We start from the raw sequence: 23,876 nt of genomic DNA on the forward strand, positions 1-23,876 counted from the left end.
CAAGATGTCATTTAATGCAAGTGTTTTTGTTGTTTGTTTGTTTTTTTTTTTAAGAAAACTCTTATAAAAGTGATAATGACATCAGTCCATGCTGAGCATTGTTAATTACACTCCAAAAACGTGATGTCCCTTTTCTTTAAAACTTTCACATAAGACTTTTTCTTTTAATCATCAGCTTCAGAGATTCAAAGTTTTCACGCAACTCCAAATTTTTGGAGAGTGATAGTCCTGAAAGCAGGCATTTACAAAGAAGTGCATTTTACCTGAAAAACAGCAGAGGAAGAATAGGCACGATGCTTTTTGGGCCACAACAAGCCCTGTGCGAAGAGGAAAAATGATCTTAAATAAGCCCCGTGTGTTCTGGAAGATAGAGTAACAAGTGTATAAAAACCCTCATTGTGACTCTCCTCTACTTCATAGGCAGATGCTAAAAGCTGAGGCGAGCGTCCTGTACAGGGAGCGCTTTATTAGAGGGAAAATAACAGAGGAACTACCTGAGAATAGAGCACACTTTTTATCCTGAATCACTCCTGTGCAGGGTTTTTGTGGCGGCACATGAACACCTGTGCATGTGCACACACGTAGCTACAATTTGGCGGGCTGAGGACATGAACACCGCGCGTGAACACGGACGCACACATCCCCGTCTTGAAGCTAAGGTTTAATCATCCATATAGCTGAAAAGAAAAATGCCATCAGATTTTAAAGTGGATAATTTTGCATTCTTTCTTCCATTCATTTGTCCATTTTTCTTTTCATGCGAGCCTTTTATGCCCAGTACATGTGCTTTTAAGGAAAATTACAACATTTAATCGAGACTCTTTGGTCAGAGATAATTGCGCAAAGAACCATTAGCCGTCTTCCAAGACCAATGTACCAGAGCATTTTTCTTTTCCTCTTTATAATGCTGTCCTCAGTCTGTGAGAACATGCTTCATAGAAATGAGATAATCATAATTTAATTTCTGTCATTATGGGGAGCAAAGCGCAGGGCACCTCGGGGTCACATATACTGCATGTGGTTATAAACAAATCAATTAAACAAAATAGGCTAACCAAACAAGACAGTTAAATACACTAGCTACGGTAGTCAAAGTTGGGTTTTTTTTCTTTTTTTTTTTTATCTTGTTAATTTAGTCAAAGAAATTATAATCACGTTAATAGTTTTCGGTGGGATTTGCGCTCCTGACCCACCCACTGATTAGAAAATTGGCACTTCACTGAGATCAGCAGGTGTACATTTGGCCCAAGTTTGGGTCAGAATAAAGCTCTCCCCTCCTTAAAAATGAAGTCCAGTGAAAATCACACTCATACTCAGTAAAATGATACACTAGTGTACTGTTGGATTATTAAAAAAAATAAACACTTTCCATCATACTGTACAGTATATTCTAGCAATTCTTATTTCAAATTTTAGCCATGAAATGATCTCTCTCTACAGCCGCCTTATCGATTGTAGATTTTAGGAGTCTATTTGAGGAGTCTATTAAAGGAGCATGAGGCAAGACTAAGAAATGAGACTCATTAGCGCCACGACGACCGTCGGGGTTCCTGCAGCCAACAGCGAAGCCAGCACGGGAGCGCGTGTGTAATTTCATGTGATTTTCAAATCAAGCTCTAAATAGGACTTACAATGTTATCTTACCTGGTCAGTAGGAAATGAGCCATGTCAGCATCTGTTTTCAGTCCCAATTCAAGTTGAAGCTGCCTCCATGACTCAAACGCGTATCCAATGTTTACTCGTGCGCCGCCGAGAACGCGCATGCAGCGTCATTTGACGTCACATCTGCAGGACAGCGCGGGAAATTCCGGTCCGGAATTGCAGCACATTTTGCAGCACACAGCCTGTTCAAGGCAACGGAGAGATACGCTAGAGGGCTCATTCTTTTTGGTTTGGAACGCTTCATCTGACATTATTACTAGAAAACTTAAAACGTATACGAATTTTTTTCATAAATCCTGCCTCATGCTCCTTTAAGACTATAAGACTATTTCAGTCTTAGGTGAGGAGGTGGAGGTGGTGGAGGACTGCAGGTATGACCTGGGCTTTACGAGGACAGCAGACTTGACCAGAGAAGTTCTCTACAAAAACAGTATAGTTCATGATGAAGATTCAGTCCTTTGGTGTTTAGAGCAAGATGTTGCAAAGATCATTTTTTTGCAGCAATAAAAAGAGACATGCCAACATAAGCAACAACATGCATACATGTATGGACATACATCCAATTGTTAGAATTTTATGAAATGGCTTAAAGGTTTCTCTATAGAAACATTCTAACTATATGAGGATTGTAAGCTTTAGGATTCGACCATTTGGCCTTTTTTGACCTCTCCCGTGCTGCAGTGTGTCCTGGAGCCTGAGAGATGAGGCTTCTTTTCTTTGTGAGGGTTGGGAGTGTTTTTAGGGAGGCCCTGGTGTCTGGTGCATCCATGGATTTAAGTCCATGTATGTGAATCAAAACATTCGATGCTATTACACTAATGTAAGGATGAATGAAAACCAGAGGTAAGAATTGCTACCAAGTGTATTTATTTAAAAAAAAACATGTCTGTCCTTTAAATCCTTGACCAAAAGCAGCTATAACAACTGAGGAAAAGTCAAATCATTTTAAGTAAAACTGGAAAGGAATGGTAATCAAATAAAACTCTTACTAAAATAAAATGACCCTATTTTATTTCTGAACTTCTGAAAAATATGTCAGACATTAAAATAGGTAGGTCACTAAATTATGGCTCAGAAGCACCCAAATATTCTGGAAACAATAGAGCATTTTCCTGAAAAATGGCTTGTATTTTTTATAAACAAACACACACAATTACCAATTGCAAGATTCAACCTTTGCCCAAATCATTGAATTCTGGTCCATTCATTAAGTTCTATTGGTTTGGTCACGCTTGCTGCATTGTCAGTTGTGATGCACATCTGGTCCTCTTCTTTCAGACCCCATTGACAGACGCTCATCCCAGGGCAATACTCTCTCTGGTGTGGTCAGGTAGGCAGCAGCTTTTCAACTCGATTTAGAAAAATGCACAGTCAAACTAAGAATACGGTTCAGTCGTTCTGCTTGACCACATATTTGTAGTTTTTTGTGGTCATTTGTGTGATTATTTTTTTTCCCAGCTATTTGCAGAGCTGTCAAGTAACAAAGTACAAATACTTCGTTACCTTACTTAAGTAGAAATTTTGGTTATCTATACTTCACTGGAGTAATTATTTTTCAGACGACTTTTTACTTTTACTCCTTACATTTTCACGCAATTATCTGTACTTTTTACTCTTTACATTTTAAAAACAGCCTCGTTACTCTATTTCATTTTGGCCTTTGAAAAAAAACTATCCAGTTAAATAGCGCCATCCGGATTGAGTGAATTTGGTTGTGGTTGGATGAGAAGTAAACAGAATACCATTCCGACACCCTATTGGTTTGTACGCGTCTGCTCTCTGAAACACATGTTAATGCTCAATAGTACACATATATGGTTCTTTAATATATTTGCATTATACTAAGATGCATTCATTTTCAATGGCTTTTGTATTTAATGGCTTTTTCCCCCTTACATTACTTTTACTTTTATACTTTAAGTAGTTTTGAAACCAGTACTTTTATAATTTTACTTGAGTAAAAAACTTGAGTTGATACTTCAACTTCTACAGGAGTATTTTTAAACTCTAGTATCTATACTTCTACCTGAGTAACGAATGGGGTACAGCAGCAGTGATGAGCAAAGGGAGAAATTAAAATGGGGTAATGGAGACAAACGCTAAAGGGGTCAGAATAATATCACCATTATTTAGAGTTGTAAGCAAATTCTTGGAATAAAGCCACTTTCGACAGCATGACAATGTTGGGACTTAATTTCTTTGCAATCCTTTTGAAAATAATGTTGTACTTTGTGCTTCTTACTTTTGTACTTAAGTACATTTTACACCATGTACTTTTGGTACTTTATTATATTTAATTTGAGGTACTTTTATACTTTTACTTAAGTAATGTTCTTAATGGGTACTTTTTACTTTTACTTAAGTAATTTTCAAGCAGAAAATCTGTACTTTTACTTAAGTACAATATTTTTGTACTTTTTCCACCTCTGGTGAATACATTTGACACCTCTGGCTATTTGCGTCTCAATCTTCTCGATTATCTAAGGCTGCAATACCATTTCTGACCTGAGAGCTGGTGGCGCTGTTTGGAACTGCAGCACTCTGAGCGGTGCTGTATTCTTCTTCTTCTTCTTCTTCTTCTGCTGCTGCTGCTTTTACTTTAACTACAAGCGAAGCCTCAGAAACACACGACACAGAGCCAAGTTTCAGGGCTACATGGATATATCTGCGTAGTTTGCTTCGGATTTGGAACTGGAAAGTCACGTTTAAGGGGAGGGGGAGACAGCTGACTCGCTGAATGATTTGTAAGTAAACTTGTTCTCCTGCACCGACCAGAGGAGACAGAAGCTCCAGCAGCGAGTGAGTAGCAGCTCTGTGTCAACAACAATGATCTAATGATGCCTCATTACTGCCCTGCTGCACAATCAGACTAAGCTCACACTCGGAACTAGCCTCTTAAATGAGATCAGGAGTTGTTGACAACTCTGGACATTTACATTAGTCTGTTGTGGTGGTTGCTGTGGTGGTGTCTCCTAAAGAGCTCCTAAAAATGTCCTCTTACAGCTTAGTCTATTTATACTCATAAGCTTCCCCAGTTTTCAAGAAAAATGTCTTTAGTTTTCTTAATAAAAAAAAAAGAATCCAGTAACAACAAGATGTGCAGCATCTTTATATCTCATACACATCCTACCTGCTTTTGTTTTTGCACTACTTTTATTTTTATTCCAATAAAGTATATAGTATATACTGTTACTGTAACTGTTTGTAATTAGGGCTGGGTATTGATTCAAATGTCAAGAATCGATTCGATTCCGATTCTTAAGATTCAGAATCGATTATCAAGATTTGATTCGATCCGATTCGATTCCGATATTGATTTGGGTTAGTGTTATTAAAACTGTTTTTTGAGCTGTTGCATGAATTATATGACTGTAGTTCTGCAACATATTACTACTAGTATTATATTGAGATTCAACAGCAAGTATTGGCAGCTAATGATGCTGTAAGGACCAATCAGCTCCCAGAATGCTGATATAACTGCTTTCAGAAACATCATGTGGGTCAGAATTACCAAACAGATCCAGGGAGGAAACAGAGACTGATTAAATTGTTTTTATTTTTTCCTACATTCCGTTTTTATTAGTTCCATTTTCGGTCTATTTTGGTTTTTAATTTTTGAGCATTTGGTTTTTAGCATTTTTTGCAAATGTAACCTCAAGACAGTATATAAAGTAATGAAATATAGACAATTTATGCAATTTAACCTAACACTTTAATGTTTTCATACCTTTAAACATATTTAAAGGAAAAAAACATGGCACCAGTTATTCTCGTGTCCAACAAAATATTTGGGGATAAACAAAAAAATTACCAAAAATTGTAAAAAAAAATACATAAATAAATAAAAGAAAATGTAACCCCCCCCCCCCCCCCCCCCAAAAAAAAAAAATCGATCTTTAGACATATGAATTGATTTTCAGGAATTAATATGAGAATCGATTTAGAATTGGGAAATTGATTTTTTCAACACAGGCCTACTCAGCATCACTATGTCTGTGCTCTGTGGAGGTCAGTCCACGTGTGAAGGGATGTCTCGTTCTACCTGAGCCCCTCTTTCATGATTTGAGCCTGATGAATCCTGACATTGGCCTCTTTGAGCATGCCAGTGACATCAGGGAGGTAATAGCTACCGATGGAGAAAATAAGACGTCATTATTCAGGTAGTTAACTTAAGCAATCCCAGATCATGATACTGCCCCCACAGGCTCCACAGGTAGGAGCATCACTTCTCCATCTCTCTTTTGCTCCCATTGCTTTGAAATCTGGGCTCATTGGACACATCACCTTTTTCCATTGCTCTAAAAAAAGAAAAGTGTCCTTTATTTTCAATTAGCCTCCCTGATAAGTGGTTTTCCGAAGACTATTGGCACACCATAGGTGTTTAGTCCCAATACCTTAATTATCTTCACATTGTGAATGTGGAAAAGCTTGCACTTTCACCAGTGAGAATCGACATGAGTTTTACTCATTTTCCTCAATGAGATTTCACCAAATGTTTAAGGTGACTTCTAATGATGATCATTCAAATGTCTAATTTCCACCTACATGTACTCTTTGAAGATGATGCTTCACCATTGTTCTTCCAGGTTTTACTAACGTGTTGGAAAGTTTTTTGTTTTATGATTGTTGTGCCACTAGGCTAGGCAAGTTTATTTATATAGCACGTTTCAGCAACAAGGCAATTCAAGGTGCTTTATATTAGGGCTGGGCGAAATGGACCAAAAGTCATATCTCAATACTTTCTAGCTGAATGGCGATACTCGATATATATTGATATTTTTTCTGTGACATAATTCCCCCAAAGCATTATAGCATAGCATCTCTGTTAGCTTCATTTTTTTTCTGAGGCAAACCCTTAAAAAACAGTCAGTTTTAATACAAAGCCTCGTGCCAAATGTCACACAGGTTCCTTTATTAACAGAGGTCTGCACAATATCAAAATGTATAAAACAAATTAAATAAAAATAAACTGCCTGCATATATAGAATAAAAATGCTTCTTGAATAAAATAAAACAAATATCCCTTTCCTGCATAACAATTAAATTGAATACACTGTGCAATTAATACAATGTAGACAGTAACAGGCAGACTTTTCCACTGAGGTTGACAGCTGTGCAAATAACAAAACATTTGTGCAAATCTCAAATAAAACATTCAAGTCAATTTGTCACAAAATAAGCTATATCAAAATCATAAAAAAAAAAAAAAGCTATCGATATAAACGATATTGTCTCGTACCATATCGCGTTTGAAAATATATCGATATATATTAAAATCTCGATATATCGCCCAGCCCTACTTTATATGAAAAGTGAATAAGAGGGAAAAAAGATAGGGTAGGTAGATGGGAAATGTGCGCTGCCTGCACGAAGACGACAGCCTCTGTAAATTGGACCTGTTTGACCTACTTTTTGTTTAACCCAGTTTTATTTACGTTGGGTATTTCTTTAGTTGATTTGTTTGGTTGCTTGTTGAAAACCAATAATTTTACCCTACTGAAACAGAGTAAATTACTAAAATAGGTGTGTTTTTTGGACAATGCTTTTTATTGAACAACAGGCTGCTCTCAAAGCTACAACTATACAGTTGGAGGTGGTTTTATGTTGTGGTAAACTACCCAACATGCTTTTAAACTAGAAGCCACATCCATTCACAAATACATTCATTAAGCACTTTCCCAGTCTGTACCAACTTATTTGTTAATCTATTTTGTGATTTTCATCATACACACAATTACACATACGTAAGGGCCAATATGGGGTTCAGTGTCTTGCTCAAGGACTATTGGCATATTTGCTGCAGGTCAAACCTGCCCTTGGGCATTGTGGTGAGAAGTGCGTTTATGACAGACGTGTAGTTTGTTGTTGTTTTCAGAGGCTGAGAATTAAAAGGTTTTTGTGAACAGCGTTTCTATGAATTATATTGGTTTTAGAAGGCTTTTTATACACAGCTTTATATAATTAAAAGGTTCAAAGGAGAAGTGAAGGTAATTTAATAGAACAGTTAATAATTTTACTGGAGATGCACCTATCCACTTTTTTGAGTTCCCGTCCAACAGTAATCAAAAACAGTAATCTGAGCAAGATACATCAGGTTTAAATTATTATTTAAACAAGTGAGCATTTGGTCATGGAATAAATGTATATCTGAATGGGTTTGGCTTGTAGTGTAAAAGCATGTTGGGTAGTTAAAACGACAAAAAACCTCCTCCAACTGTATAGTTTAGCTTTGAGAGAATCCTGTTGGTCAATAAAAAGCCCATGTCAAAACACACTCACTTTAGTCATTTACTCTGTAAAACACAGTTAACTCACAAGAACTCATGAAGGAAATGTAAAATATTCAGTCATAATTCTGAGAACTGATGAGGGAATTATGTCAGTGATGTGTAAATTAGACCTCCAGAACCTCCAAACCCGACAGCAGAGCACTGAACCGTCACACCTCTGCTCCTGCACAGGTAACAGGACCATGATGATTCATCTGTTTGTGCTCGTCATTCGTCCAACTGTCTGCTGAGGCCGGTTTGAGACAATCTTCCAGTCGGTGCAATGGATGAGAGTTTCTCCACCTTGAAACCCAGACGCATCCAGAATCAGAACGTGGTCCATCGCCTGGAGCGAAGGAGGATCTGCTCGGGGCGTCCCGGAGCTCACTGGTACCGGGTGCGCTGCTTCCACCAGAACCTGTTTCCTAACTTCACTGTGGTCAACGTGGAGAAGCCACCCTGCTTTCTTAGGAAGTTTTCACCAGACGGTCGCTGGTTTATCGCCTTCTCCTCGGATCAGACGTCCTTAGAAGTAAGTTTCATTCAAGTGCATTCAAGTACATTCTGTCCACACATTCGTTAAATGCAGCATACTATGGCCCAATCTCAATACTCCCCCTACTTTTCTTCACTCGCCCTTCTTTTCTTCCCTACCCCCTAAAAAAGAAGGGGGAGATTTTAGGGCACTTGAAATCTAGGGCACTTGGCCCAGGTGCCTGTCCCAATTCTCCCCCTACCCCTCGTTTTCATCCCTACCCTGATCAGGAAGCTGAGAGCCAAAAGCTGTTTTAATTTCAGCTGTAGCGCTGTTAATATGGCACTTTATTAAGTTTTTTAATATTTTTTCAGGCGTAAAAGTAACCGTTAAGATCCTCAACCTGGGCTCAGTTTATCCAAATAACGCCTGTTAAGAAATTTGACTCAACGTTTTCGGAGATGAGAAGAGCCCCCGGCCCCGGGGAGCAGCAGCAGCTCACAGCCGGGGGGACAGACGTGTCCGCCGGGTCAAGCTGCTCCGTCGTCCTGGGAGAGAAACCTGCAGCTCTGTTGAGAATTACGCTGGCTGAAATAAATCATTTAGGAAGATAAATGTTGGTTTAATAGATGAAATCTAACAGTCTGTTAAGAAATTTGCTCCGAAAATTTAGAGATTTCTGCCTGCCCGCTCTGGAGCTTATGGGTCCACGTTAAATCGACGCAGAGCCTACGGCGTAGGGTAAGGTACGGCGTACGGCGCGCATCGCCGCGTACCCTACCCCGTAGGCTCTGCGTCGATTTAACGCGGAACCATAAAACAGCTCCGCTATCTTCACTTCAGCTTTATCTGAAAGTGTGTAAATTACCCAGATAACAGCTTTGTGGTTTCTGAAAACTTTTATATCAGAAACATCCAAAACAAATCTGACGAGTCACAGGATTATTTCTCTCTATTTCCCACAAAAAAAATGCTTGCTCCCTTGGTCACAATCTGAGACGAGTCTGCAAATGATGTTTGCCCTCGGTCGGCGAGTCAAATCGACGCAAAGCCTACGGCGTAGGTTACGTAGCCTACGGCTTAGCTTATGTAGCCCACGGCGGTTACTTAGCCTACGGCGTAACCTAACAGCCTTTACTCCGGCGCGATCTTCGCGAACAACGGACAAAAAAGGGATTATGTACATTCACTGAGTGAATATTATGAAAGTAAAATATATATTTCTCGCCAGAAATGTAATGAAGATGCATTTTTATGCAGAAACTAACTCAAAATATTGATTTATTCACTAAAAAACAAGAAATGTCCGCCATGTTTTTTTTTTTTATTCAGTCTGCAAATGACGACGAAAAGCATTCTGGGAAATTTTTATAACCCCTGGCTTGCGAAGTCAGCATATGAAATCCCTCGCTGTGGAGGGGCTATTTTCAGCCCCTAGCCCTCGTTATGCCCACTCCCCCTAGGTGAAAAGAGGAATTGGGACACCACTACCCTCACGGGAATGCGCAAAATTTAGGGGGAGGGATCAAAACGAGGGCGAGGGGGAGTATTGGGACGCCCCTTATATCATTTCTTTGCTCACAGGAAACTGAGCCTTTTATCTGCCAGTTATAGCTTAAATGAAAAAATGAAGCCAAAAGTGTTCTTCCTAATCATACTTCTTCCCACAGATATATGAATACCAAGGCTGCCAGGCGGCTCAGGACCTGCTGAGGGGTCAGGAGGGGGAGACTCTTCTAACAGCCAATGACCAGCGCTCCCTCAACATCAGAGGGCGCCTGTTTGAGCGCTTCTTCTGTCTGCTCCATGTCACTAATGTGGCCTCCAACGGAGAACACTTAAACCGGGAGTGCAGCCTATTTACAGACGACTGCCGCTATGTCATTGTTGGTTCTGCCGTATATGTGCCTGAAGAGCCTCCACCGTACTTCTTTGAGGTAGAAACATCAACTTAGTGCCAGTTTGAAACAAAGTAAATGAGTTTTTTCTGCCCCAAAGCCGTTCTCTCACTCGCACGTCTTCTTTCCCCCGTGCTTGATCTCACACTAGGTGTATCGTAACAACGAGTCGGTGACCCCCAACCCCCGCTCTCCTCTGGAAGATTATTCTCTCCACATCATTGATCTCCATACGGGAAAGCTGTGTGACACCAGGTCGTTTAAGTGTGACAAAATAATCCTGTCACACAACCAAGGTCTCTATCTGTACAGGAACATCCTGGCTGTGCTGTCGGTCCAACAGCAGACGATTCACGTGTTTCAGGTGAGACCATTGACTGTTTAAAATGCAATTCAACTAGGGCTGGGGATCGATTCAAATGTCAAGAATCGATTCGATTCCGATTCTTAAGATTCAGAATCCATTATCAAGATTTGATTCGATCCGATTCGATTCCGATATTGATTTGGGTTAGTGTTATTAAAACAGTTTTTTGAGCTGTTGCATGAATTATATGACTGTAGTTATGCAAAATATTACTTCTAGTATTATATTGAGATTAAACAGCAAGTATTGGCAGCTGATGATGCTGTAAGGACCAATCAGCTCCCAGAATGCTGATATAATTGCTTTCAGAAACATCATGTGGGTCAGAATTACCAAACAGATCCAGGGCAGCAAACAGAGACGAAATCGGTTTTATTTTTTCCCACATTCCGTTTTTATTTGTTCCATTTTTGGTTTTGGCTATTTTGGTTTTTAATTTTTGAGCATTTGGTTTTTAGCATTTTTTGCAAATGTAACCCCAAGACAGTATATAAAGTAATGAAATATAGACAATTTATGCAATTATAACCTAACACTTTAATGTTTTCATACCTTTAAACATATTTAAAGGCAAAAACATGGCACCAGTTATTCTTGTGTCACACAAAACATTCCTTTTTTGGGGATAAACAAAAAAATAACCAAAAGTTGTAATGTAATGATGAAAAAAAAAAAACATAAATAAATAAAAATTAAAAAAAAAAAATCGATCTTTAGACATATGAATCGATTTTTAGGAATTAATATGAGAATCGGTTTAGAATTGGGAAATCGCTTTTTTTCAACACAGGCCTGAATTCAACAATAGTTTAAATGTAAATGTTTTATGTATCAGAACATCATGAACATTTTTGTTCCTAACCAGGTCTTAAAATGAGGGAAATGCAATCTCAGATTAACAACTGTTCATAGCATTTTACGCTGTTTGATTATTTATTGACCAAAAACTAATAAGAAAAGCAGAAGCAGAGTGTGAAAAATTCCACACACTTTCTGCTTTCATAGGAACTGGGATGGAAAGCAGCAGCCAGGTGTTAAATTATGTCACACTGTAATGCTCGGGTTACATCGCAGCTTGACAAACCACAATACCTCCGAACAATGTCCACATGTGCCGACATAACCAATTGGGAATATCAATGTATATATCATGTACAGCACCGGTTTGGGTCCGCTACCGAGCAAAAGCCGTGCTTCTTCAGGCAGAGCCAGGCCAGTTGCACCCCCAGCGTCTCATCCGTGCTATTCAGAACAATTCCTGGTCTGACATTTTTGTGCTGCCAAATGGGACTCAGCGGGGTTAAAGTTGGTGTCAAGGTTAGGGCTGGGGATCGATTCAAATGTCAAGAATCGATACGATTCCGATTCTTAAGATTCAGAATCGATTATCACGCATTCGATTCCGATATCGATTTGTGTTAGTGTTATTAAAACTGTTTTTGAACTGTTGCATGAATTGTATGACTGTAGTTATGCAACATATTAATACTAATATTATATTGAGATTCAACAGCAAGTATTGGCAGCTAATGATGCTGTAAGGACCAATCACCCCCCAGAATGCTGATAGAACTGCTTTCAGAAACATGGTTGGTCAGAATTATCAAACAGATCCAGGGTAGCAAACAGAGGACGAATTAAATCGCTTTTATTTTTTTCCCATTTTTAAGAATTTGGTTTTTAGCATTTTATGCATATGTAACCCCAAGACAGTATATAAAGCAAATAAATATAGACAATTTATGCAATTATAACTGAAAACTTTAATGTTTTCATACATATTTAAAGGCAAAAACATGGCACTAGTTATGCTCGTGTCCAACAAAACATTTTTGGTTTTTGGGCACAAACAAAAAAATACCAAAAGTTGTAATGTAATGATGGAAAAAAAAAAAATCGATCTTTAGACATACAAATTGATTTATTAATATGACAATCGATTTAGAATCGGAAAATGTTTTTTTTTTCAATACAGGACTAGTCAAGGTAGATGGAGGATTTAGCAATGTTTTATGGCTCTTCCTATTAACTATGTTTATGATGGGCTTGCTTGGCTTGCAGTTCTTGAACAACCTGATTCTGGCGGCTTAAGCCGCTGATTGTCATTCAAGTCATTCAGTGTTGGCTGTTTGCCGGTTCAGTTGTCTGCTCTTTCAGTAAGGTCATTGAATGAAGCACCGATCCTGTGTCACTTGAGAAAGTCGGTTAAAACAGCGAGGAACTAGGAAGTGTAATCATCTTGTGTGAAATCCCATCCTCCAACTACGTGTGCTGTCAACCGGGGCGACGCGGTGGCCACGGACTCACTGAAGTCAGTTGTTTGCCACTGACCTCCCGTCCGCTTGGTCTCCGCAGCCTCTGCTCTCTGCCTCGCTCACAAACAAGCTCTTCTGAACTGTGAAGTGAACGGGTTGTTTCATTAAATGATCTGATTCAGTTTGTTCGCCCTGAAAGTTTTTTTTTTTTTTGTGTTTCATTATTTGTGATCCACATGATGGATATCCCACCTCGTTAAAAAATGGGGATGTGGCGTTTCTATGGCGGCGCATCATCATGGGCGAGTCGGGGGGGGCAGCACAGGCGTGTTATCAGCCCAACGGTGGGAAGAGGAATGAATTTCCTGCCAGGGGAGTGAGGCCCCAGGGGCTGTTCACTTCAGCCTGAGCCCAGTCTGGTTCAATATATTATCAGGCAAGCAGCTATGGAGAGGGCCGTGATCTCTCCACCAGGTTGGGTTAGGCTGAAAGTGGGTCATGCAACAGGATAACGACCCCAAACAGCCTGATAAAAATGCTGTTGTAGGACCTGAAGAGAGCTGAACATAAATTAATGTTTGCAAACCTCAATTAACCAAACAGCGTTGTAAAGAAAAGTGTGCCGACCTTCCTCCATGTCTGTGATGCTTAATGACATTATACAGTTCTACAGGTTATCATTAGTTTTGGACCTTAAAAACTATACATACGTATAATCCTGAAAGAGGACGTACTTATGCTTACGCTACAGTAAAGAAAAAAGAAATGTGGACTCTCTACTTCTCAGCCATCTTCTCTTAAAAAGCAGAAAAGATTCTCACGCACGTCATTTTTTTGGTCCTCTTCTGTTTTTCTGGCTCCGTCAGGTGACTCCAGACGGAACATTTCTGGACGTGAGGACCATCGGCCGCTTCTGTTACGAGGACGATCTCCTGACTCTTTCAGCTGTTTACACGGAGGCCCAGGAAGAGAGCCGGCCCGGTTTTCCCCGCCTTTACACCGACAAAACCATTAACTCGCTCAAGCACAGGCTGCTGGTCTACTTATGGAAGAGGGCTGAGCAGGACGGCAGTGCCACGGCCAAGAGGAGGTGAGTGTTCAGAGGCCTCTGGTCCTCCAACTATTTATTTTACTTTATTTATTGGCTTTATCAGACCACGTCTTCTCGTTGGCGGCTACAAAGACTAGTTGAATAATGGCACGTTAATGTTTACCAGAAGCTCTTGAGCTTCAGAAAGGTAAATCTTTTTTTTTTTTAACACTAAACTGTAAAAGCTTCCATCTCTTAAACAGGTGTATAACAGGTGCAGTCAGCTACAGACAAATATGAGAGGAGAGAGAAACAGAAATCACTGTCTGAACTGGATATTTAATGGCATTCACATTATTGGACTTAATTATTGGCTGAAATAAAATTTTTCAGAACAATTAATACAATTATTTGGCTAATTTGCCACTATAAAATGCAGCAATAATCCATCATTGTCAGGGGAAAAAGCTTTTTTTTTCTGACTGCGCTGATAAATTAAACAAATTGTTGATAGTCAATAATTTTTTTTTCTGTTATTTTTGGGTAAAATCAGTTCTGAAAAGAGATGAGGAGTTCTTTGCACTTAATTGTTTACAGAATGTAGGAATCCTCATTGTTTTAATAACTTTAAGATGCACCTGTCAACTATTTGGTGAAGTAAATTTCTTATACAAATAAAAAGCCTTGAAAAATATATTGCAGCCTTTAAATGAGAGATGTTTCTGTTTAACCTCGTTCGTACTTTAACGTACCTCGGAATTCTGCCATCAGCAGTCCGTCCATGCGTGTGAGGATTACTGTGGTCGCTGAGATGTTTTTGATCTCTCTTATTAACCTCGAATGAACTGAGAACCTTCTTTGGTGTCTGGTTTGTGTCAGGTTTTTCCAGTTTTTTGATCAGCTGAGAAGGCTGAGGATGTGGAAGATGCAGCTGCTGGACGAACATCACCTCTTCATTAAATACACCAGCGAGGACGTGGTCACGCTCCGAGTCACCGACCCCTCCCAGGTAGGAAAACGCACACAGATTCACACTCTCCGTGTGAATTCCTGCCCTCGGCTCTCTCTTTGTCGCACTGCCTTGGTTTCCTCCGCCTGTCTTTTGTTAGTTGTGCTTGTATGACAGGAATTTCTCTCTCAGGTCTCCAAGGACACGCTCACCCTACAGATGCTGTTTGGTCCCGTGAGTCGCTCATGGTGACAAAAGATGGATCTAATTAATCTGTAGTTTATTTACATGAAATATAATGGCTGTGATTTCTGTGATAACCATTTACATTTAATCAAAGAACATATAAACATGATGGTTGTCAGTCAAACACACTCCCGTATAGCTTTTCTATTTTCGTCCCGAAGATCCTGATTTGTTGACTTTTCCACCACCTTTCTGCTCGTTTCTCAGCCGTCATTCTTCGTCGTGTACAACATGGTGACCACCAAGGTGCTGGCTGTCTTTGAGAACACCTCCGACCAGCTGCTGGAGCTGTTTGAGAACTTCTGTGACCTCTTCAGAAACGCTACCCTGCACAGCCAGGCGGTGCAGTTCCCCTGCTCCGCGTCGTCCAATAACTACGCACGGCAGGTCCAGAGAAGGTACCCACAGGATAAATGTCCTTTGCACTCACTAGTTAAAATACCAGAAACATTTGTTTTAATAAACTGGTTTAGGCAAGGCAAGTTTATTTGTATAGCACAATTCAACACAAGGTCATTCAAAGTGCTTTACATCAACATTAAAAGCGGCAAGACACAATTAAACAGTAAATAACAAATAAAATGATAAAGTTATTATGTATATATAATGTATGTATATATGCATGTATTAGACCTGTGTTGAAAAAAATCGATTTTCCCATTCTAAATCGATTCTCATATTAATTCCTAAAAATCGATTCTTATGTCTAAAGATCGATTTTTTTATTTTTATTTTTTTTATTTATTTTTTTTTATTTTTTATTTTTTATTTTTTTCTTTCTTTCTTTCTTTCTTCTTTTTTTTCATTATTTTCGCCAGGTGAACTTTAATCCCAGTAGTCAGACACACAGTTTGTCATGACACTTCTGAAAAATGGCAGGTGCTTCATGGCAATATGTGTGCGTGGTGACAGAATAAATTAGATAAGCTAAAATTATTTGTTTACTGCATGAACTGTTGCAATTTCTTTCTTTTTTTGCACTTTAAATGGATATTGAAAGGCCTGTTTGAGTTATTTATTTCTTAGTTATTTCACAATAATTATTGTGAAATTATTATTTCACTAGTTATTTTACAGTCACATAATTCAGGCAACAGCTCAAAAAACATTTTAAATAACACTAAGCCAAATCAATATCGAATCGAATCGAATCATGATAATCGATTCTGAATATTAAGAATCGGAATCGAATCGATTCTTGACATTTGAATCGATACCCAGCCCTAGTATGTATGTATTAGTATCATCACTTGAACAAAATCCTGCTGTTAGGTTGGCTTCTGAATTAAAGAAAAGAGTGTAGATGATGCTGCACACCCAAATGTCCAGGAGGGTTTAAAGATGGTGGTGATCAGCAGGCATCGCCTGGAGGAGGAGAGAAGGAGAAGAGGGGAGTTTTAAAACGTAATATAGATGTCGAAGAGGAGCACCAAGATGGTCAACGTGCCTGGAAGAGCTGCTATTTAATTTGGGTTGTGTGGAGGGGGAAGCAGGGAGCAGAGGGCTGAGGAGGTGGAGGAGGAGCAGAAAAGGAAAAAGAGCTTAGAATTGGAGTTTGGAGTGGTGAAAATTGATGCCGGAGCGAGGGGTATGAGATATTTAAAGCTGGCAAGCACATTCAGAAAACCAGGTTTGTTCAAAGAGTGCATTTCAGTCTACCACAGGCCACGTGAAGAGAAGCAGACAAGAGCATCAGACTGAAGTTGTAGTAGGACAACATCATGTGAGAGCACATTTGAGGCATATGGATGCAGATGAAAATAGAAGGAGTGAAAGTGAGATGAGTAACTGCTCAGCACTGCAGATTGGTAGTGAGAGTCAAAACAATGGCAAGATAATGCAGATTTTGAAATCTTTGAAAAGAGCTTTATAGCCCCTATTTTGCATGGGAAATGAGTTTTTCAGGTTTGTGATGGAAGTTGTTATGGAGACTGATGAGGATTGTCATCGGCTGCCCTCTGCCCTCTCTGCCTGTCTGACATCTACAGCTCCCGTTGTCTCAGCGGGGCAAGGAACATCTTAAAGGACAACACACACCCCGGTTTCCATTTCTTTGACCTTCTTTCCCAAAGCTGTGAACTTACTGAACCAATAAGCTACCTCATACTGTGCAATATTCTTTCATCCATTCATGTGCAATATTCTTTCATTCACTCATTTTCATAGTGTGTATATATATTTATATTGTCTGTTTCTTATTTTGTTTTTACATAGCTTTTTACATGTGTGCACTTTTTAAGGAACTGCTGCTTAATCTCATTATATTATTATAATAACAATAAAGGTTTTTCTATTCTATTGCTTTTGATGCACCTGTGTGTCTGCACCTCAGATTTAAAGACACCATCGTGAACGCCAAATACGGCGGACACACTGAAGCGGTGCGGCGGCTCCTCGGCCAGCTGCCCATCAGCGCCCAGTCGTACAGCAGCAGCCCTTATCTCGACCTCTCCCTCTTCAGCTACGATGACAAGTGGGTGTCCGTGATGGAGAGGCCCAAAACCTGCGGAGACCACCCCATTAGGTACACTCCATCAGGGCGAATGAGCCTCTTAATCCCACCACATGATGTAACACAATCACATCAGAAGTTAATGTTCCTGTGCTGGTACCTTAATGATTTCATATGTTCGTGTCCATCTTGCTAAGTATGAAAATATGTTCAGAGCTAGAGTGTGATTTGTCTAGAATCCTCTACATGTCTGGAGATTATAATTCCTGAATCGGGTGCTTCAGAAGATCTAGGTCTCAGTGGACCTTTTGTTGAAGTTTTTTTTTTTAATCAGTCAGTTTTATTTATGCAATTTCAAATCCCAGTAAGATTATAAGTGAAAAACACCTAATATGGAGAGAAATCCAGACAATCTATCAAAGCAAACACTTGATGTTGAGGTGAAAACCCTTTTAGCATGAAGATCAGAGCAGAAACATGCAGCTGCAGACCCTGACATACTTGATACAGCAATCAAAATTCATGCCACCCCCCGTCTACATTGTGGAATTGAAGCTTTTCACTTGAAACGTAGCTGAGATAATTGAGATCTGCTGCTTTTTGCAGGCACTATTTGTTTTTTTAAGCCATCATTTCAACCGGTTGTAAAGTTTCCTCTACATTCACTCAAGAATGTTCCCATAAAGGTTTTGCTTACTGTGTTTTTTAATGAAAGTTGTTTATTTGTTGTTAAAATGGATGAAACAACTCCAGCTTCAACTCCAAATCGAGGAGGGCTGCAATCCTCTTTGGAAATAATCTGCCCTTTGCAATGTCCAATGTCATTTCTACGACGGAGTATTAGGGCCAAACTAAGACAAAAAAAAAAATTGAAATTACGAGAATAAAGTCGTAATATTTTGAGAATAAAGTCGTAATATTAAATATATTATAAATATAACTTCACAAGATGGTCAATATTCCTCATTTTTACACAGGGAGAAGAGTTTCATAAATTATATTCTCATAATATTACGACTATATTCTCATAATATTACGACTTTATTCTCGTAATGTTACAATTTCTCGTGATGTTAAGACTTCATTCTTGTAATATTACGACTTTATTCTCGTAATATAACGACTTTATTCTCATATTACGACTTTATTCTCATAATACGACTTTATTCTATTACGACTTTATTCTCGCAACATTGTGACTTTAGTCTCGTAATTTTACTACTTTATTCTCATTATATTATGACTTTATTCTCGTAATTTCCAATTTTTTTTTGTCTTAGTTTGGCCCTAATACTCCGTCGTACATTTCCAACCCCATGGGACTCTGTTATTGTAAGGGGCCACCTTTGTGGCCTGAAATTGTTCCTGGCTAATATATCTGCCCCCAAAAGGGATGAATATTTATTCTGCAACTGCGCTTTCTTGAAGATTCCTTACATCGACACACCTTTTCTTATTCTGGCGGCGATGTAAATTGTGTACTTTCTTCAAAATTGGACCGGAGCTCTAGCAAAATGTAACCTACATCCAAATCAGCAGGAGTAATCGAATCGTTCCTCCAGACATCTGGAGGTTTTCCAATCCCACCACTAGATGCTACTCCTTCTTCTTCCTCTCAGTCCACAGAACATTTTCACATATGGACCACTACCTCATTGATAGGAGAATCCTCCCACTAGTAGAGGCCTGGAATTATCTATTGTCCATTGTTATCACTGCCCTCTAACTGTGTGTCCCCGGCGTCAACTCTGGATACCGCCGCTGGAGGCTCAATTCTCTGTTGCTATCTAATGACACTTAAACTTCATCAAATCAGAAATACATTTATTTTCCTCAGAACAGAACCAGACCCAGGGAATGCCACTCTCAACTGTATGGGATTCATTGACGGCATATCTTCGTGGGCTGGTCATTTCTTATTCTGCAAAGCAAAAGAAGGCTAATATAGACAGATGACATCTTAAGGCTGGATGTGCGCTACACTTCGCCTTCAGATGGCATACTCAAACAATGTCAGAAATTAAGAATGAAGTTCGATAGTCTCGCAACACGACAAGCAAAGAATCTTTCTCTAAAATCCAGGCCAAATCTCTCAAATCTCTATGAACCTGAGGAAAGGTGGGAAGAACCTGGATCATTATTATCCCCAGATATAAACTGCAGAACCACTTGAAGATGAATTAGCTTTGTTATTGCTATCGAACCGCTAGCCCATATGATACGAAAGGACACCTGCATGTAAGGAGTCATGAGAGGTCAGGAATCCAAACTGTCGTTCTATGCAGATGATTTACTGCTGTATCTGTCTAACCCTCTGGTTAGCTTTCCTGCGCTATTAGATATTTTGCAGTCTTTTGGCTGCTTTTGGCAGCTCGGCCTCCACAATTTCTCACTCAGTTCAATACCTTTCAAAGTTAATACAGATAAGTTTAGCTGGATCTGGATTACATGTAACTTTAAGGATCTTTACAAAGCCAACTTCTTGCCAATGTTGGGTGGTTTGAAAAAAATATATAGGATGGTGAGAACTGCTGCTCTTTGTTCAATACTATCAAAATAAATATACTGCCAAGGCTCCTATATTTGTTCCTAAGTCTTCCCATATTCTTGACTGAACATTTCTTCAGTTCTGTTGATATGCGTATGTCTGCGGATCCTGCAGAGACTACACTCTCAAGGTGGAATGGCGCTTCCGAAACAATTTTACTATTGGTCAGCTGACATTAAGGCATTAAATTACTGGATGACTGTTACTGAAGGTGGCTGCTCCTGGGGCCGCCCTATGCAAGGATACCTCACTACAGGGCCTGCTGTGCTCTGATCTGTCCCCGACAAGATTTATCTCTCATTACGCTGCTCAGTTTAGGAAAGAGTGAAATCTACGAGGTTTATCCCTTTTTTGCTCTGATAGTTAAAAACCATCATCCCCTCCGTACTAGATAGAGCATTTTGAAACCTGGTCTAATAAAAGGATCTACTCACTATAAGACCTTTTTAATGTAAATAATGATTTTGTTCCTTTTGAACAACTAGAACACGGGTTACATATTCCCAGATCCCATTTTTTTAGGTACCTACTAGGGCTGGGGATCGATTCAAATGTCAAGATTCGATTCCGATTCTTAAGATTCAGAATCGATTATCAAGATTTGATTTGATTCAATTCCGATATTGATTTGGGTTAGTGTTATTAAAACTGTTTTTTGAGCTTTTGCATGAATTATATGACTGTAGTTATGCAAAATATTACTACTAGTATTATATTGAGATTCAACAGCAAGTATTGCAGCTAATGATGCTGTAAGGACCAATCACCTCCCAGAATGCTGATAGAACTGCTTTCAAAAACATTGTGTGGGTCAGAATTACCAAACAGATCCACGGAGGAAACAGAGTCGTATGAAATCGGTTTTATTTTTTCCCACATTCCGTTTTTATTTGTTCCTTTTTCGGCCTATTTTGGTTTTTAATTTTTGAGAATTTGGTTTTTAGCATTTTTTGCAAATGTAACCCCAAAACAGTTTATAAAGTAATGAAATATAGACAATTTATGCAATTATAACTGAACACTTTAATGTTTTCATACCTTTTAAACATATTTAAAGGCAAAAACATGGCACCAGTTATTGTCGTGTCCAACAAAACATTCCTTTTTTGGGGATAAACCAAAAAATAACCAAAAGTTGTAATGTAATGAGGAAAAAAAAAAAAAATACATAAATAAATAAAAGAAAAAAAAAAGAAAATCGATCTTTAGACATATGAATCGATTTTTAGGAACTAATATGAGAATCGATTTAGAATTGGGAAATCGATTTTTTTCAACACAGGCATAGTACCTACAATTATGAAATGTCATGATGTCACTTATAAATTCCATTTTCAAGGCAAGGGAGCAGGAACCCTCAGGAACTCACTCGGAGAGTGTATGATCTTACGCAACAAAACACGACCACCCCAGCATGGCTAAAGGAAAAGTGGGAGGACGATTTACACCTTCATATCTCAGATACAGATTGGCTAAAGATCCCCCCCCCCCCCCCCCCCCCCCCCCAGAGTGCGATGGGGGTTGAGCTCAGTTTTTTTTAGCCTGCAACTGATATATATTGCATTTTTGTCTTTTTCATCATTGCACTTACTTGCGTTTCTTATCCACCGTATAAACCTACGGACCCATGCGTATGTGTTTTCTACATGTACTATTCATTTATAAATGTATGTATACATGCCCAGTCTTATGTATGGACAACGCGCTAGTGGGGGTATTTGTTATATATCAATATCTGTTTGTGTGTATATTCAATGCAACTAATAATGATAATTAATATAAAAAGTCTTTGTTCAAAAACAATAGATATTTCTAGGTTTTACCCGGATTAGTTGGTATTAGTGAGTTGTAAATCAATGCAGACGTCCAGGGTGGTTCTGATGTGAAGCCTCCTGAGGCGAGATCAGAGTCAGGAAGCATCAAAGAGCAGACTGAAGTTTACAGAGCTGCTCCGTCTCTCTTTTCACCCACCAGGTTTTACGCCCGAGACTCTGGTCTGCTCAAGTTCAAGATCCAGGCGGGCCTTCTGGGGCGGCCCATCAACCACGCCGTGCGCCGCCTGGTCGCCTTCACCTTCCACCCATTCGAACCTTTTGCCATCTCTGTCCAGCGCACCAACGCGGAGTACGTGGTCAACTTCCACATGAGACACGTCTGTGCGTGATGGACACGTGTACAAGAGGTGTCACACATGGACAAAGCGCAGACCTGTTGGGCTTCTGTAAGTAGCTGCCGGTAACAATATATGTTCTCCTGAAGAGACCGCTGCTCCTTTCTACTTCCTCTCAGCATCACACCGCCGCCCCTCCACCTCCGCCGCAGCAAGACGGCAGCAATTCTGCATTTTCCTTTTAACCTCCTCTTCCCCCTTCCGTCTGCTGAACAAAGAGGATCCTGGAGGCAGGAAAGGCTGGAATAAGTGTAAATGGAGATGTAGGGAGAGTGATTGATGTGGCACGGAGGTGGGAGCCGCAGGTAGCTGCAGCTCTAAGAGGGAACCACAAGTCTTTTCTTTTCCATTCTTGTCACAATCGCTTGTCCAGTTGGACTTCAGCCAGCTGCCCTACACACGTTCTTTCTTTAACCCCCTGCATGGATTGATTTTATATTTTTACTTCTTTGTGTTTTTTACATTTGACTGTACATATTCTGTGCCAATAAAATAAAAATGTCCAAATCTTTGCCCGATCATTTGTGTTTAATATTTAGGTAAGAATACTTCACCACTACACCCAGAAATGCTTGATTCTTTAAGAAACTGATATTGATCTTAATAGAAAGTTAATCTTGCTGAAATTGAGCTTTATTCAATTCAATTCAATTAAATTTTATTTATATTGCGTCCATTACAACAGAAGTTGTCTCTAGCATCTTTAAAGATACCAGAACATGACCCCCAAGCAATTATTACATTAAACATAACATAAACAATGGCAGGTAAAAACTCCCCTAGTGGGAGAAAAACCTTAAGCCAAGCAGTTTTCTGGTTTGGTTTGTTCTGTATCCTGACGCCACAGAGGCTGACGGTGGGCTGTACACAGAGCAGAATAGACGGTACAACTGTCACCAGATTAATTTGAATGGAGATCCCTGCATATGTGTATAGGATCATCAACACTTCTCTTCTACGCTACGTCCATCTGTTCTCCACGCACTGGATATCTGTTCGGCTCAAATGTACTGTAAATATCACAGGTATAAACAAATCTACAAATATGCAAATCGCAGCGCCCCTGGCTGCTGCGCCGACATGTCTAATAAACACGAGGGCAACAGGCACATGCACCCAGGCAGCTGCAGAGAGGTCACCGCCGTATGGAAAGCAGGTGCTGAGGGATTAAGTGTTCTCTTCCTCTGGTTACACACCGGGAGGTTTGTGGGCGTCTCTGGGCGAAGCAAAGGGAGGAGGGTATTTAAGAAGAGGACGGGAGGGTAGACGGGACACTAGCTGGACGTGTGCAGTCGCATGCGTTTGCTCAGCACAGTGAATGCAGTCTTGTAGATCAGGGTTTAAAGAGGCCATGTCATTAAGAGTGTTTGTGTAAGCTGGCGTGTGACAACAAGCTGTGATAATCAACTAATTATGAGAAGCGCACACAGCAGGCGCAGACAGGCCTGCATATAGGAGGACGGTGTCGTCCTCAGCTCTGCCAGCAGTTTGCTTAAAGGAAACGAGTGGGACTGTTTTATTCCTGCTTGAAATGACATCTGCCGTTTTCTCCAGG

General features: G+C 39.7%; 1 protein-coding gene across 2 annotated transcripts; it reads left to right on the forward strand.

Moving 5' to 3' along the window:
- The first annotated feature begins 4,257 nt into the window (after nt 1-4,257).
- det1 (DET1 partner of COP1 E3 ubiquitin ligase) lies at nt 4,258-22,832 on the forward strand. 2 transcript variants are annotated; one of them, XM_061722504.1, is made up of 9 exons: nt 4,258-4,461; nt 8,124-8,463; nt 10,077-10,343; nt 10,456-10,668; nt 13,793-14,016; nt 14,836-14,965; nt 15,359-15,549; nt 17,484-17,675; nt 22,126-22,832. In XM_061722504.1, the coding sequence occupies exons 2-9, from the start codon at nt 8,215-8,217 to the stop codon at nt 22,313-22,315; spliced, it is 1,656 nt and encodes a 551-aa protein (XP_061578488.1). In that variant the 5' UTR covers nt 4,258-4,461; nt 8,124-8,214; the 3' UTR covers nt 22,316-22,832. The 2 variants fall into 2 exon arrangements, with proteins under 2 accessions (XP_061578488.1, XP_061578489.1); XM_061722505.1 differs by having other exon boundaries at nt 4,258-4,406.
- Nucleotides 22,833-23,876: the final 1,044 nt, after the last annotated feature.

Source organism: Cololabis saira, chromosome 5, assembly GCF_033807715.1.
Source record: "Cololabis saira isolate AMF1-May2022 chromosome 5, fColSai1.1, whole genome shotgun sequence".
Classification (NCBI taxonomy): Eukaryota; Metazoa; Chordata; class Actinopteri; order Beloniformes; family Belonidae; genus Cololabis; species Cololabis saira.